Source organism: Perissodus microlepis, chromosome 5, assembly GCF_051167445.1.
Source record: "Perissodus microlepis isolate ML-2025 ecotype Zambia chromosome 5, ASM5116744v1, whole genome shotgun sequence".
Taxonomy (NCBI): Eukaryota; Metazoa; Chordata; class Actinopteri; order Cichliformes; family Cichlidae; genus Perissodus; species Perissodus microlepis.
Window position 1 is genome coordinate 20,047,265 of NC_140465.1, and position 12,974 is coordinate 20,060,238.

General features: G+C 40.1%; 1 protein-coding gene across 1 annotated transcript in view; it reads left to right on the forward strand.

Moving 5' to 3' along the window:
* The window catches only part of poc1a (POC1 centriolar protein A), a 49,997-nt gene extending 40,796 nt beyond the window's left edge, over window positions 1-9,201 (forward strand). The window contains exon 11 of the mRNA XM_084928647.1: window positions 8,240-9,201. Within this exon, the coding sequence (XP_084784773.1) occupies window positions 8,240-8,350 (111 nt within the window). The 3' untranslated portion in view covers window positions 8,351-9,201. The remainder of the gene's footprint in view (window positions 1-8,239) is intronic.
* Window positions 9,202-12,974: the final 3,773 nt, after the last annotated feature.

The window sequence follows — 12,974 nt, forward strand, 5'->3', positions numbered from 1 at the left end:
ACATTCACACTCCAATGAACGCATCTCAGAAAAAACTTTGAGTTCAGTGTTTTGCACTCTCCAAGACTGGAGCAGCCAGGCGTCGAACCACCAACCTCCAATTAGTAGATGACCCACACTACCACCTGACCTACAGCCAAATTAATCCTTTCATTTAGTGATAATAAGTAGCAAAACACGTGTATCATAACATGATTTACAGACAGATGTTTAAAGTCTCATGTCCTCCTGCTTTTTACATAGAGTTAAAGTTTGCCATGTCTCTTAAACAAAAAATCCTTTGCCTACTCTTTGAGCTTTATGCTGTCTTACAAACATTAGTCTTACCTGGTGGGCTATTTGGTGGCTTTCTGCCAACAAAATGGTTTAGATGAGGATATGTATACACACCCCACACCTGCTGATTATTAGTGTGATTTGATTTTCTTTTTATCCCCATCATTTAGCTTTTGTGGGCTATTGTTCCTTTCTTTAAACTTTGTAGTTTCTACTTTAATGTATGTTTTTCCGGTTCTTTTCATGTGGTCGTGGTGTATTTAATAACCTCATTTAGAGGAAAGAATCAACTTTTCCACCTTGAACCAGCACTAGTTTGCCTTCTTTTGACTTTCAGACTCTTCTAGCACAGGTCATAACAAACCTGAAAGACTTTGTAAAAGACCCCAGTAATGCTCAGGGCACTGGAGAACATAATGTGTTCTGGAAAGGAAAGAAAAACAGCTCTTTCTATTTTTAGGAGCATAAAGATTTGGTTTCCACTCCACATGAAAACTATATGCCTGTATTATGTTGCCGCTGCCTGGGGACACGTGCAAAAATCACACACAGAGAGACACCAATAGCTGGCTTGGCTGAGAAACAGGGAGCCATATCAGGTTAGGGTAGTATTGATCTGGAAAGGCGAGGCAGGTTGACGGAAGGAGAGAAAGCGGAAATGCAACATCTCACACGACGCATGAAATAGCAGGAGATTTTATCTAGTTTGACTACCCAAAAGAAAACATTACTCGCCCACTCAGTGTTGAACTCAGTGCCTCGTGATGTGTATCTTAGACTATCAGAGACTAAGCGTTTTAATAGTCTTTGTCAGTTCCTCCATCAACATGTTTTTGTTTATTCATATTGTAGCTCTGTGGAGTCAGCAGAGGAGTGATGAGATTAAAATGGGAGTTCTGTAACGTGTAGGAACTTCTCTGAGCTAAAGTCGTTTGGTTCATAATACAGGGAGTGCAGAATTATTAGGCAAATGAGTATTTTGTCCACATCATCCTCTTCATGCATGTTGTCTTACTCCAAGCTGTATAGGCTCGACAGCCTACTACCAATTAAGCATATTAGGTGATGTGCATCTCTGTAATGAGAAGGGGTGTGGTCTAATGACATCAACACCCTACATCAGGTGTGCATAATTATTAGGCAACTTCCTTTCCTTTGGCAAAATGGGTCAAAAGAAGGACTTGACAGGCTCAGAAAAGTCAAAAATAGTGAGATATCTTGCAGAGGGATGCAGCAGTCTCAAAATTGCAAAGCTTCTGAAGCGTGATCATCGAACAATCAAGCGTTTCATTCAAAATAGTCAACAGGGTCGCAAGAAGCGTGTGGAAAAACCAAGGCGCAAAATAACTGCCCATGAACTGAGAAAAGTCAAGCGTGCAGCCGCCAAGATGCCACTTGCCACCAGTTTGGCCATATTTCAGAGCTGCAACATCACTGGAGTGCCCAAAAGCACAAGGTGTGCAATACTCAGAGACATGGCCAAGGTAAGAAAGGCTGAAAGACGACCACCACTGAACAAGACACACAAGCTGAAACGTCAAGACTGGGCCAAGAAATATCTCAAGACTGATTTTTCTAAGGTTTTATGGACTGATGAAATGAGAGTGAGTCTTGATGGGCCAGATGGATGGGCCCGTGGCTGGATTGGTAAAGGGCAGAGAGCTCCAGTCCGACTCAGACGCCAGCAAGGTGGAGGTGGAGTACTGGTTTGGGCTGGTATCATCAAAGATGAGCTTGTGGGGCCTTTTCGGGTTGAGGATGGAGTCAAGCTCAACTCCCAGTCCTACTGCCAGTTTCTGGAAGACACCTTCTTCAAGCAGTGGTACAGGAAGAAGTCTGCATCCTTCAAGAAAAACATGATTTTCATGCAGGACAATGCTCCATCACACGCGTCCAAGTACTCCACAGCGTGGCTGGCAAGAAAGGGTATAAAAGAAGAAAAACTAATGACATGGCCACCTTGTTCACCTGATCTGAACCCCATTGAGAACCTGTGGTCCATCATCAAATGTGAGATTTACAAGGAGGAAAACAGTACACCTCTCTGAACAGTGTCTGGGAGGCTGTGGTTGCTGCTGCACGCAATGTTGATGGTGAACAGATCAAAACACTGACAGAATCCATGGATGGCAGGCTTTTGAGTGTCCTTGCAAAGAAAGGTGGCTATATTGCTCGCTGATTTGTTTTTGTTTTGTTTTTGAATGTCAGAAATGTATATTTGTGAATGTGGAGATGTTATATTGGTTTCACTGGTAAAAATAAATAATTGAAATGGGTATATATTTGTTTTTTGTTAAGTTCCTCAAAAATACAACTTGCCTAATAATTCTGCACTGCCTGTAGAAAGACAAAGTTTTGAGTTGTTTTAGAACTGGGAAAACCTGCACAGCCTCTTTTAAAAAAACAGCCTCGCATTGGTGCTTATTTATTATTTCTCTTTTATAGTGGGCTTTAGGAAGCACCATAAAAGAGGCGAGGTTCAGAGGCAAGTTAAACAGCAAGTCAGCTCAAACATCTGCATTAATTGCAGGACTGAACCTCTAAAAAAAAAAAAAATTGGAAAAATTTGACAAAAAAAGAGTGCCTCTGAGTTTCTATCGTGGACACAGTTTAAACTTAAAGTTTGGATGGTAAACCCCACTAACGTGTTCAGGTTGTTCATAAAGGAGGAGGATGAGTTTGTAATGAGCTACCATAGTTAGCAGGACTGGGGCTAGTCTGGACAAGGCACCATGACTTCAGCTCTTTATTTAACACCCACATAGATGTGGGGAGCCTGCATGAAATACCTTCCACTCGTCACACCGTAGCATGAAAATGGAGTTAGTGTTTTGGTTTCACAGGTATTTGCTCAACCACTGAAACACCTGTTCTCCACATGCCAAAATGAAGTAGATTAAGTCATCTGCAGTCATCTCGAGTCTCTCTTGTTCTCACCCGCTCACATCCTTTCTTTATCCTACATCATCTAGGTCTTGCGATGATAAGACTGAAAAGACAGGTGATGAATTTTTAAAAATGTTTTCTTATCCAGCAACACATGTCATTTAGTCACATATTTTTAAGCAATATCGTGATTGTAGCAAATGATAGAGTGAAAGACTGTGTGCAAAAGTCTTGAGCAGTGTTGAGGAGTAACGGAGTACATGTACCAGCCTTACGTATTTAAAATACAAAATAGGAGTAGCTGTATTCTGTTACAGTTACCGTTTAAAAAGGTGGTGTTCAGAATACAGTAACTTTGTTGAAATAAATGGATTACACTGCAATTTTTTCCTGTTTCATATATCAGGCTATGCCCTCTCTATTTTTGGTAATTCCACGCCGGTGGAAACCCAAACAAAACACGCATTAAGAGGCTCTAAAGCCTGTGTCTCAATCTCGTGGCCTATGTCACCCCTACTTGCAGCCCGCATAATGACGTGACGAAATGTTTTTAAAAATTATTGTTCAAAAAATTATTTAATATGAAGGCAGTGTAGCCCAGTTGTAAGTAAGGTATTTAGACTCGACTGTACACTTTTTTTCGTGTTTTTCTCTGAAACAATAAGTTCCATTGGAGCAGCCTTTCAAAGCCTCTCTCTGTCTCTCGCGGGCAAAGTTGACCCAGACAACAAAGTAAAGCTAGTTTTCAGCTACAAGCCCGACACGGGACCTGACATATTAGCCAGACGTCCATTTACTACGGTTCGGAGCCGCGGACCTGTTTTATATACGTGCAGAATAGTTTTCTACACGAGATCGCTGCTAAAAGTGCAGCCTTACCTAATGTCCACCCTACTGTTACTCATTTTGTATTAAGATTTAAAAATCTAGTTGGTATTGGTATGGCGAGTAACCTTCAGTAATAGTAATAAATCACACAGCAATAGTACATTCACGTAGTTGTAAAAAGCTTGATAAAATATTGTAATCCAGAATTCAATTCAATTCAATTTTATTTATATAGCGCCAAATCACAACAAAAGTCGCCTCAAGGCCAGAGTATTCAGAATATGTTACTCTGAATACTCTTCCCCAGAGTTATTGAAGCAGTGTGATCCCACACTGCTTCAATAACTCTGGGGAAGGCCAATCCATGACTGATAGTGTGTCATTGTGTATTTTTCTATCCAGGCATGCTTTTACTGCATTGACAGTGTGATCATTGTCATGCTGAGAAATAAGGCCACTGCCAAGGTGTTTCCAGATGATGTCTCATGGTGGCTCAATATCTGGCTGTACTTTTTCTTCTGCTTTCACAATTCCATCAATTCTGAAAAACATCCCCAGCAACACTGGCTCAAATGCAGCCCCAAGACATGACAGAGGCCTCCACTGTGTTTTAAAGAAAGCGTGAGACGCTCACTGTTTTAACTCTCTCCTGAGCTCTATTCACTTGGCATACCTCAGTCCTTTTTTCCCTTTTTCCCCAATGGAACAAGTTCTGTGTTTTTGCAACAGGCTGCTAGTAACAAAAAGTGCCTTTGGTTCTGAACCAAACTGGTTCCCTGTCTATGTGTAGACGCAACACTGGTTCATCCCTTACATTGGGTGCCGTTTCATGCTTGAATGATTCATAGGTCAGTGTTTAGTGTCTTAAAACACAAACAAAAAACAACATTCCTCTAAAAATGGTCAAGTGCGAGAACTGGACTGAAAATGAGTGAAAAAACATTCAAAGTTCAAAGAAAAAACTTTGGAAAGCCTGAGCCAAAAAACTTGGAGAACTTTTGCTCAAGACCACTTTAAAAAGAATATAAGTCCATCTCTTTAGAAGCAAAATATGAAAAACAAGGGGAAGCTCAAGAGTTTTGTACAGTAGTGTGTTAAATCTTTGCTCATGTCTTTTAATTGTGCCTGTTCATTTATCCATGTGCGTGTCACATCTCATCCACTGCTGGTTACATTTTGCTAAATATTGTGAGTGACTCATCTCTGTGCTGCTTTTTAGTAATATCAAAATTGCCCTCACTGGCACAAAGCACAGCATGCCGTACAATTACAGGTCGAGACATGCTGACATACTTACATGCTCTTACTGGCCCAAACCTAGAGCGCCTAATCTGTCTGGGGATGTTGTGTTTACTGTTTGATTGTTTCTGCCCTCAACCAAATTCTGTTGCCAAGCCCTTCCATCCAGATTTGCTTAGTCGCTGTGATTATGTTTGTCACCAGGCAACATTAGCTCAGTAAAACAGTTATGTAAGAGATGCAGGATTGCCACTTAACTGTTTACAGAAGACTCATTCAGAATTACTGTCATTTTTTTCGTGATTTGAAAAAAAGGAGCTATGTTGTAGCATTTAGCTCAGATGTCTTTTCAAAAAGATTTTTAAATGCTGCTTACTGTCTATAAGACAGTTGGAGTAGAAAAGGTGCTCTGCCTGCTTTTTTTCATCGTCTTATCTTTTGTAAAATAAGCAAACAGCCAAGGAGATCTCAATGAATCATATTTAGACTCATATCCTTGTTTATTACACCTCATAGTTAGAATTACAAGCCAAGGGCTGTTTGTCTGTGTAGCGCTTTTCCAACATAGAGGACATTCACAGTGCTTGGCAAACCGCAAAGAGAAACCGAAAAGAATTAAACAAATCTAGACTTTAAAACAAAAAATATATATGTTTTTAGTGCATTCACAGCTGATTTGAATGAATGAAAGGCACTTGAATGCCAGAGTAAACTGGAGATTGGGTAAGGCTACTTTGCCACATGATTTTGAAGGTAGTTTATCTCTTATTCTTTCGATTCCTGAGACTTTTTGCCTTTAAAAAAGACCTGTGTTTAATTATCCATTAAATGACATTTATTACAGTTTTGTAACAAGGTTTTTATGCTTGCAGGGGAAGATAAAAAACACAGTGTATGGCTGCTTTACCACTGGTTAGAGAACTGGGTGCACTGTTCTTGGACATTTTGTTGTAGCATTAGCGCAGCGAGCCGCACTCTGTGCTCCACCTGTATTTGAACTCTCCTTCATACATAATCCATTTTAGCTCAGAAAGTCATTGAGATAAAGCACAGTGGGTGAAAAGTTCATCCAGTTGCATTACTGTAATAACCAGGATTCAAAGCCTTCCTGTATCCAGTAGGGTTGTGTAAGGTGTGTGTTAGGTGTGTGTAAGAGCTAACTAGGTTTTGTCTTTTAGTACATTTGAGAACCTTCTGTATGACTACACAGGTCTGGCGGTCTCTAGGAAAAGCTAAAACCATGACAAAATACTGGGTTATCCAGCATTTCCCAAGTATATGGAATCATGTTTTCACCCAATTCTGTATTTAACTCTTTTCCTTCTTGGAGATGCACAAACATGGAGCAGGCTTTTGTGCTGAGTTTGGTCAGAGTTAAGTTTAAGCCCTGCAGATATTAATGTAGAAATTAAGTGAATGTATCATAATTGTACTGTACATTGTTATAAAAGTACACATGTATTGCAATACACTTTTGTATATCTGAACAAACAATTTTAGAAATGTAAAAGTGACCTCACATATATTTTGCGAAGCTATGAAGAAAAGACAACAGTGCACAGAAAAATCACACACACACACACACACACACACACACACACACACACACACACAGAGAGAGAGAGAACAGCAAAGACATCAGCTATTGATCTTTTGTTTCTTTCAGTTCTGTGTTGAGTACAGTCAGATCTCTCCAGGCAATGTTGCTGCTTTAAGCCTGTTTGTTGTACCCTGACCGTGTGTCTGTACTTTAGAAAAGCTGCCTGTGTACCCACAGGGTTTCCAAATTTGTCATCCTTACTCTTCAGCCAAGTTTTCAGGTGGATTTTAGATGATCAAATCGATTTTACAGCTGATTGAACTTCTTTCCGGCAATGCTGCCAAACAGGAAATGAGGTCATATCTTAGCAACTGTGTCATTTATTTTGACACCAAACCAAATAATTTGATTATACCAAAAAAAAAAAAAAAAAAAGTAATTTGACCACTGGGAGGTGCTACAATAAGCAAAAACATGTTTGTTCTTTCAGTCCACAAAGTCACGCTTTTAACATGACCAGATTAAGTTGCCATGGCGACTGAGCCCTGCTGAATCACTTGGACCCCTCTTTGGTGCATGCAGCTATGTTACACTTGAGAATTTTTAGAACAGGTTCAGTAACATCAGTGGCCACTGATGAGGTAAAAATGCCGGTTTCCTTCGAATATTTTGTTGTTTCACTCTTGCCTGATCATGTAGACGAGCAGACTTGCTGTTTCATAACTCCCCCGAGGGTCTTGTATCCATATTTTTTGTTGGTTTTTTGGAATTGCAGTTTTGAGGCTGTTACTGACTGCTGTTGGAAGTTGGGGTTTTTTGTCATATAAAAACTTTTAAAAAGTAGAATTAAGCGTTTCATCATTTATATCAGAAGCCGATATGAAGTTCATAATGTGTAATGTGAGTTCTCACATTAACACAAAACCTCAGACGTTGTCAGTCTCACCCATGCTGAGCAGTGTCTTTATTTTAATGGTGACACCTCTGGAAATTACACCTGGTGGCCCCTCTCATAAATGGGCTCGGATGACACTGCGCTCGAATGTGCGGGAACAAATACGCCACAATTACTGCCACTGTTGGAGGGTGGTCAAAAGAAAAGTATGTCGCACTGTGATCTCACTGCCCACACATTCCCGTCCTGAATCGGAAAGCTAGTTTCTTGTACTCTATGTGTGAGTAAGTGTGTTTATGCAACCGTGTGAGAGAGAGAACAAGAGAGAGTGCGTGCCAGACACAGAGACTGTAGTGTTTTCAGTTCGTGCAGCAGATTTTGCTACGATAATCAGCTGGATTGTTTTGCTCGCCCAACATCTGTCTCAAACACACACAAACACAACCATTATATAGTCATTACTGTCAGGCTGATGCTGTGCAGCCCTCTCTGACATGCTCTTTCTCTCTTATACATCTCCTTCCTCCCTTCTTTGTCTTGTTCCTATCCTCTCCTGTCTTCTCTTCTTCCTCCAGACGGTTTCGATCTTGGAGCAGCGGCTGACGCTGACGGAGGATAAGCTCAAGGAGTGTTTGGAGAACCAAATGGAAATCGGTCTACATCTCCAGAGAAGCGAGGAGGCTTAAAGTTAGCGGTACCAGAGACACATTGATCTGTGGTGTTGGAGGGGGGAAGTGTGGTTGCATCAACACCATACACCGTTGCCATTTGATCACACTGAAAGCGAGGACTGAACCTTAAATGCACACTGAGCCTTCCTGCTGATGTACTGTGTCTGGCTGTGTTGAAAAGAGATATGAGAAGTGAAGGAGTTGAATATTAGAAAAGTTTCAGTACAGCAGTGCTGAGCATGCAGTCGCTTTCCTGCTGACAAAAAGACCCCACTTTACCGCTGTGACACACTGTGTGCGATTGAGCATAATGGCTGCCTGTACAGGTGTTGACACTTGTGCACAGTGTGTATGTTTTTACCCAGTCTGTATCGTGCAGGAGGCCATTAGCCACTGGGTTTTTTTCACTGAAAAGTGCATATTTGTGTAACCATCAGTCATATTTGTCATTTTTGAAAGGAAGGATATGGCTCAATGATCCTGTTGCGTTAAGACAGTTACTCAAGACGTTTGTTCTCTGGTAACGTTTACAGAGCCCCCACAGTGCCTTTATTTAGTTTAAGGTGAGAGAATGTTTCCAGCTGACAAGCTTGAGGCCATTTTTATTACTATTCCTATTTTAATTTCACGATGCATCTGGTGATAGGTTTTGTTTTTTGTTTTTTTACTGAAATTACCATTCTTTAGTGCCTCCAGCAAGTACTGAAAGATAACAGGTTGTTGATTTTCATGGTGACTATAAAATGATGCCAGACCTCATATTTTATGTTAAAGTAATGCTGCTTTTTACATTGGTTCTTTTTGTTCTGTCAATAAAACTTTTATACACTGAAAACAGACTTTTAATAAATGTTTTCACTTCTCAAGTGTTGCGTGAAAGCCAAAGTTAGGTGATGAAATATTTCTGGTTCCCTTTTCGTTATAATGAGTACCATTTTTATAGCTTTGTAGAAAAAAAATGTAACAGGCTATTACTAAGAGACTGGTCATTTTCTCGTCGGGAGAGCTAAAGTTACTGCCAGAGAAGTCATGACTTCCCTGTCTTTATTGTGCTGAGCAGAAATGTGAGGATCATGAGCTGTGAGCGGTGTCATCCATTGCTCATGGCGAGTAATTTTCAACCCGTTCTTTGCCACAGTTTGAGCGATGATTAATTTTTTTTAAAGTATGGGGGTGAATGCTGCTTCCCCGCTTGTGTTCAAAATCCCCCCCCCCGAGTATTTTATGTAACCTGAGTTATGCTGGATCAGTATTTTTATTTTTAGATGCTTCATTGAAAATGTGCCCGAGGCTGCGCTTAGACGCACACTGTGATTTTTCAAAGAACAGATCCATGTTTTGTTTTTGTTTTTTTTTGTGTGTGTGTGTGTGTGTGTGTGTGTGTGTGTGTGTGTGTGTGTGTGTGTTTTTTTTTTTTTTTTAATTCAACAAACTGGAAATATGATTATATACAGTAATGAGTCATCTCGAGGTCGTTGTGGAGGACTCATGGCTGTGCCATTGAGAAGGGAAAATATTAATGCCTGTTTCTTTAAGACCCGGCTCGGGCTCTGCACTAATGGAAAAAGAAGAAAAACAAAACCGGAATTCTGGAGCTGCAATGCCGGGCCCACTCTCTTCCTTCCTGTCTGGGGCCCGGGGACACACATATATATGCACACACACACATGCTCAGACATACGCACTCTCAGAGAGACACTCCAGCCAGAGAAAACAACTCCCTTTACTATGGGCCTCAACCAGACAGCCTGCCAGGAGCACCAGTGCGAGAGAGGAGGGGCTAAAAGAGTGGGTTCAATAACTGCTATGCTTCAGTGTGTGTGTGTGTGTGTGTGTGTGTGTGTGTGTGTGTGTGTGTGTGTGTGCACACTTCTGTTCAGCCGTCTTTGTGAGGACTCAGTTTAGCTGTTGACCTCAAGAGTGAGGAAGTCTGGCCCCCTCTTTAAATCAGACCCTCTTTAGGCTGTCTGGGTGATTTTGTTTTAAAGTTCAAATTAGTTGTTCGGTTAATTGGTGGACAGAAAACTGTTTTCTCATCAGGCATTCTTTGATTTCAGCTTTGCCTCCTTTTCGTTTTATCAGTTCAAGTTATTAATCTGGGGTTGGTTTTCTGCACCTTAAAGCTTTTCACTCTTTCGGGTAACACCACTCAATTTGTTGAGCATTGAGGTCATGTGAACTTCTAACGTTTGAGAAGAGAAGCAAAATTCCTTTTCCAGGGTAAGAGAAACCCAAATAACTCTTCAGACTGATGAGGCTTTTTCTCAAGATTTTTATACTACCTGAAGCAAAACATCCTCACCTACAATTAGATGTAGCAATTCAGTTGTGATAGTTAATGTTGTAACAAGCCAGAGGGAATCCATCCTGGTCCTTCCAAGTGTAGCTGTTTAGATGTGTGTCTATGTGCATGAGTGAGGAAAGAAAAGTTGAAGAGCAGGGCGCTGTAATATGTAGCCCATGTGTGGCCACAAGTGTGTGTGTGTGTGTGTGTGTGTAGGAGGGGGTTGGTGAGCCTATGAGGAGAACATCTGGATATGTTTTTCCTGGTGTGCTGTGGTTGCCGCCGCTCTTTGTGTGTATGTGTCAGTGTGTGTTTTAGTGCTTTACTAGTTCAGCGTGTCACGTCTTTACATTGTCCTGTCCCTCGAGGCTTTCTTTTTCCTCAAACATCGCGTTATATTCTGACAGTTTTATGATGTAGAAATGATAACCAATGGGCTCAGACTGCCAAATGTTTCTGCCCTCTTGGAGCAGGTGGAGAATTTCCCGCCACACAAATTATGCAAACTATCTAAAACCATTTGGTATTCTTAGAACTACAAGATGTTGCATGTATCCAAAACATTGAAATAGTCATTTCCCCAGCGTAGTGGTCACTGCTTAATGAGCTGATGGGGAACTGGAGGTTTGTAGTTCCAGGAAATAAAAGAGAGGTTGTCTGAGGATCTAAAATACTCAGAACAGATGTGAGGAAGTAAAATAACACAGAAGAGCCCAGCATTTTGGAAACTATAGGTTGTGTAATGTGCAAAAGTTTCCAGGGAATTAGGTGCACTGTACATTTTTACCAGCCCAGTGAGACACATGCAGGGGGTTCACAGAATAATATCTAAATGCTTGGTTAAAAACAAACATTAATTACAGTTTCTAATTTATAAAAGAAACCTTAAAGAAGCAGTTGATATTTTCCAAAGATGTATAACCTAATAACAAAGCTTTCTTTATTTCTTTCTAACCTGGATTGCTAAAAAAAAAAAGAAAATCTACAAAAATATTACATAAAAAGGGTTGTGTAGTATGTCAGACAGTGTAAAATGCCTGTAATTTGACTGCAACCTAATTATGCCCCACTTTGAAGCAGCGATTGAATCAGTGATCAGCCCTTCTCTGATAAATGGGTTACCACAGTGTTTAAAGCTGAGACAGAACCCCTCGACTGAAAGTAAGACCACTCTCACTGACATCATAAACCGTTAATACACTTAAATAAGCTTCAAGAACAAAGAGCAGAGATGCTAACCACATTTGACTTATTTTAAGACTGGATGTGTTTTGGAGGTTAAAGTTTCCACTGTTTTTATACCATATACTTTTATTTCATTTTTCTTTATTGGGATTACTTACAGCGCTTAGGAAATGTATTTTTATTTTATTTATGATATTTTCTTAGGCCACTTAAAACGAAAAAAAATACTTCAAAGATCAGTTTAAAGCTGAAAATCATGTTGTTTTTTTAATTCTGGAAATAAAGAACAAAATTCACGCTTCTGTTGCCCAAGATTTGAGCCGGCACACTGGACTTCTCTGGGGATTTGGAAATTGATCAAGCACAACATTCAAACACTCTGTTCGGGAATACAAGTAAATAACTGTAATTTTGCTTCTTGATCAAAAAATAATACAGTGGAACCCCGACTTACGAAATTAATTAGTTCCAGAGGGTCTTTCGTAAGTCAAAATTTTAAGTAAGTTGAAGCACCTTTTTCCATCGCCTTTTGAGCGAGGCGATGCTGGCTGAAGACGAAGTTCTTGGTGGAGGCTGAAGAAAGCATACATAGGCATGCATACATACGTACGTGTACATGTACATAACATTATGGAATTTAATTCTAAACATTAAAACTAAACTTACATTTACGTTAATTAATGTACGTACGTACACTGTGCAATGATATTTTAACATTTTTTTAAACTCGCTCATATTTATGCCTTATGCCGGCCCCATTATGAATGAACGATAGGCTAATTGCAAACGAAAAGCACATGAAATAGCACACTGCAACAACAATACGTCTTTCACGTGGAACAGCGAAATGCATTTCGCAAACGGATTTCATTACACTGGCATTTTGTTGTACCACGGGCAAAAATATTGCCGTTAAGTGCCTTCGTAACTTGAAATTTTCGTTACATGGGGTCTTCGTAAGCCGGGGTTCCACTGTAATTTTCTTTTTTGTAAAACCGTAACTTTGGAAGTTTATGGATAACAGCAGTAACTATGTTTCAACATTCAAAATATACTTTTAAATTTGGAGCTTGTAATAGTTGTGGATTAACCATTACAGAAACATAAAAAAACCATTTTTTTAAGTACCAAAGTGGCTGTGGCTAAACCTTACATTGGTTGGTCGTCTAA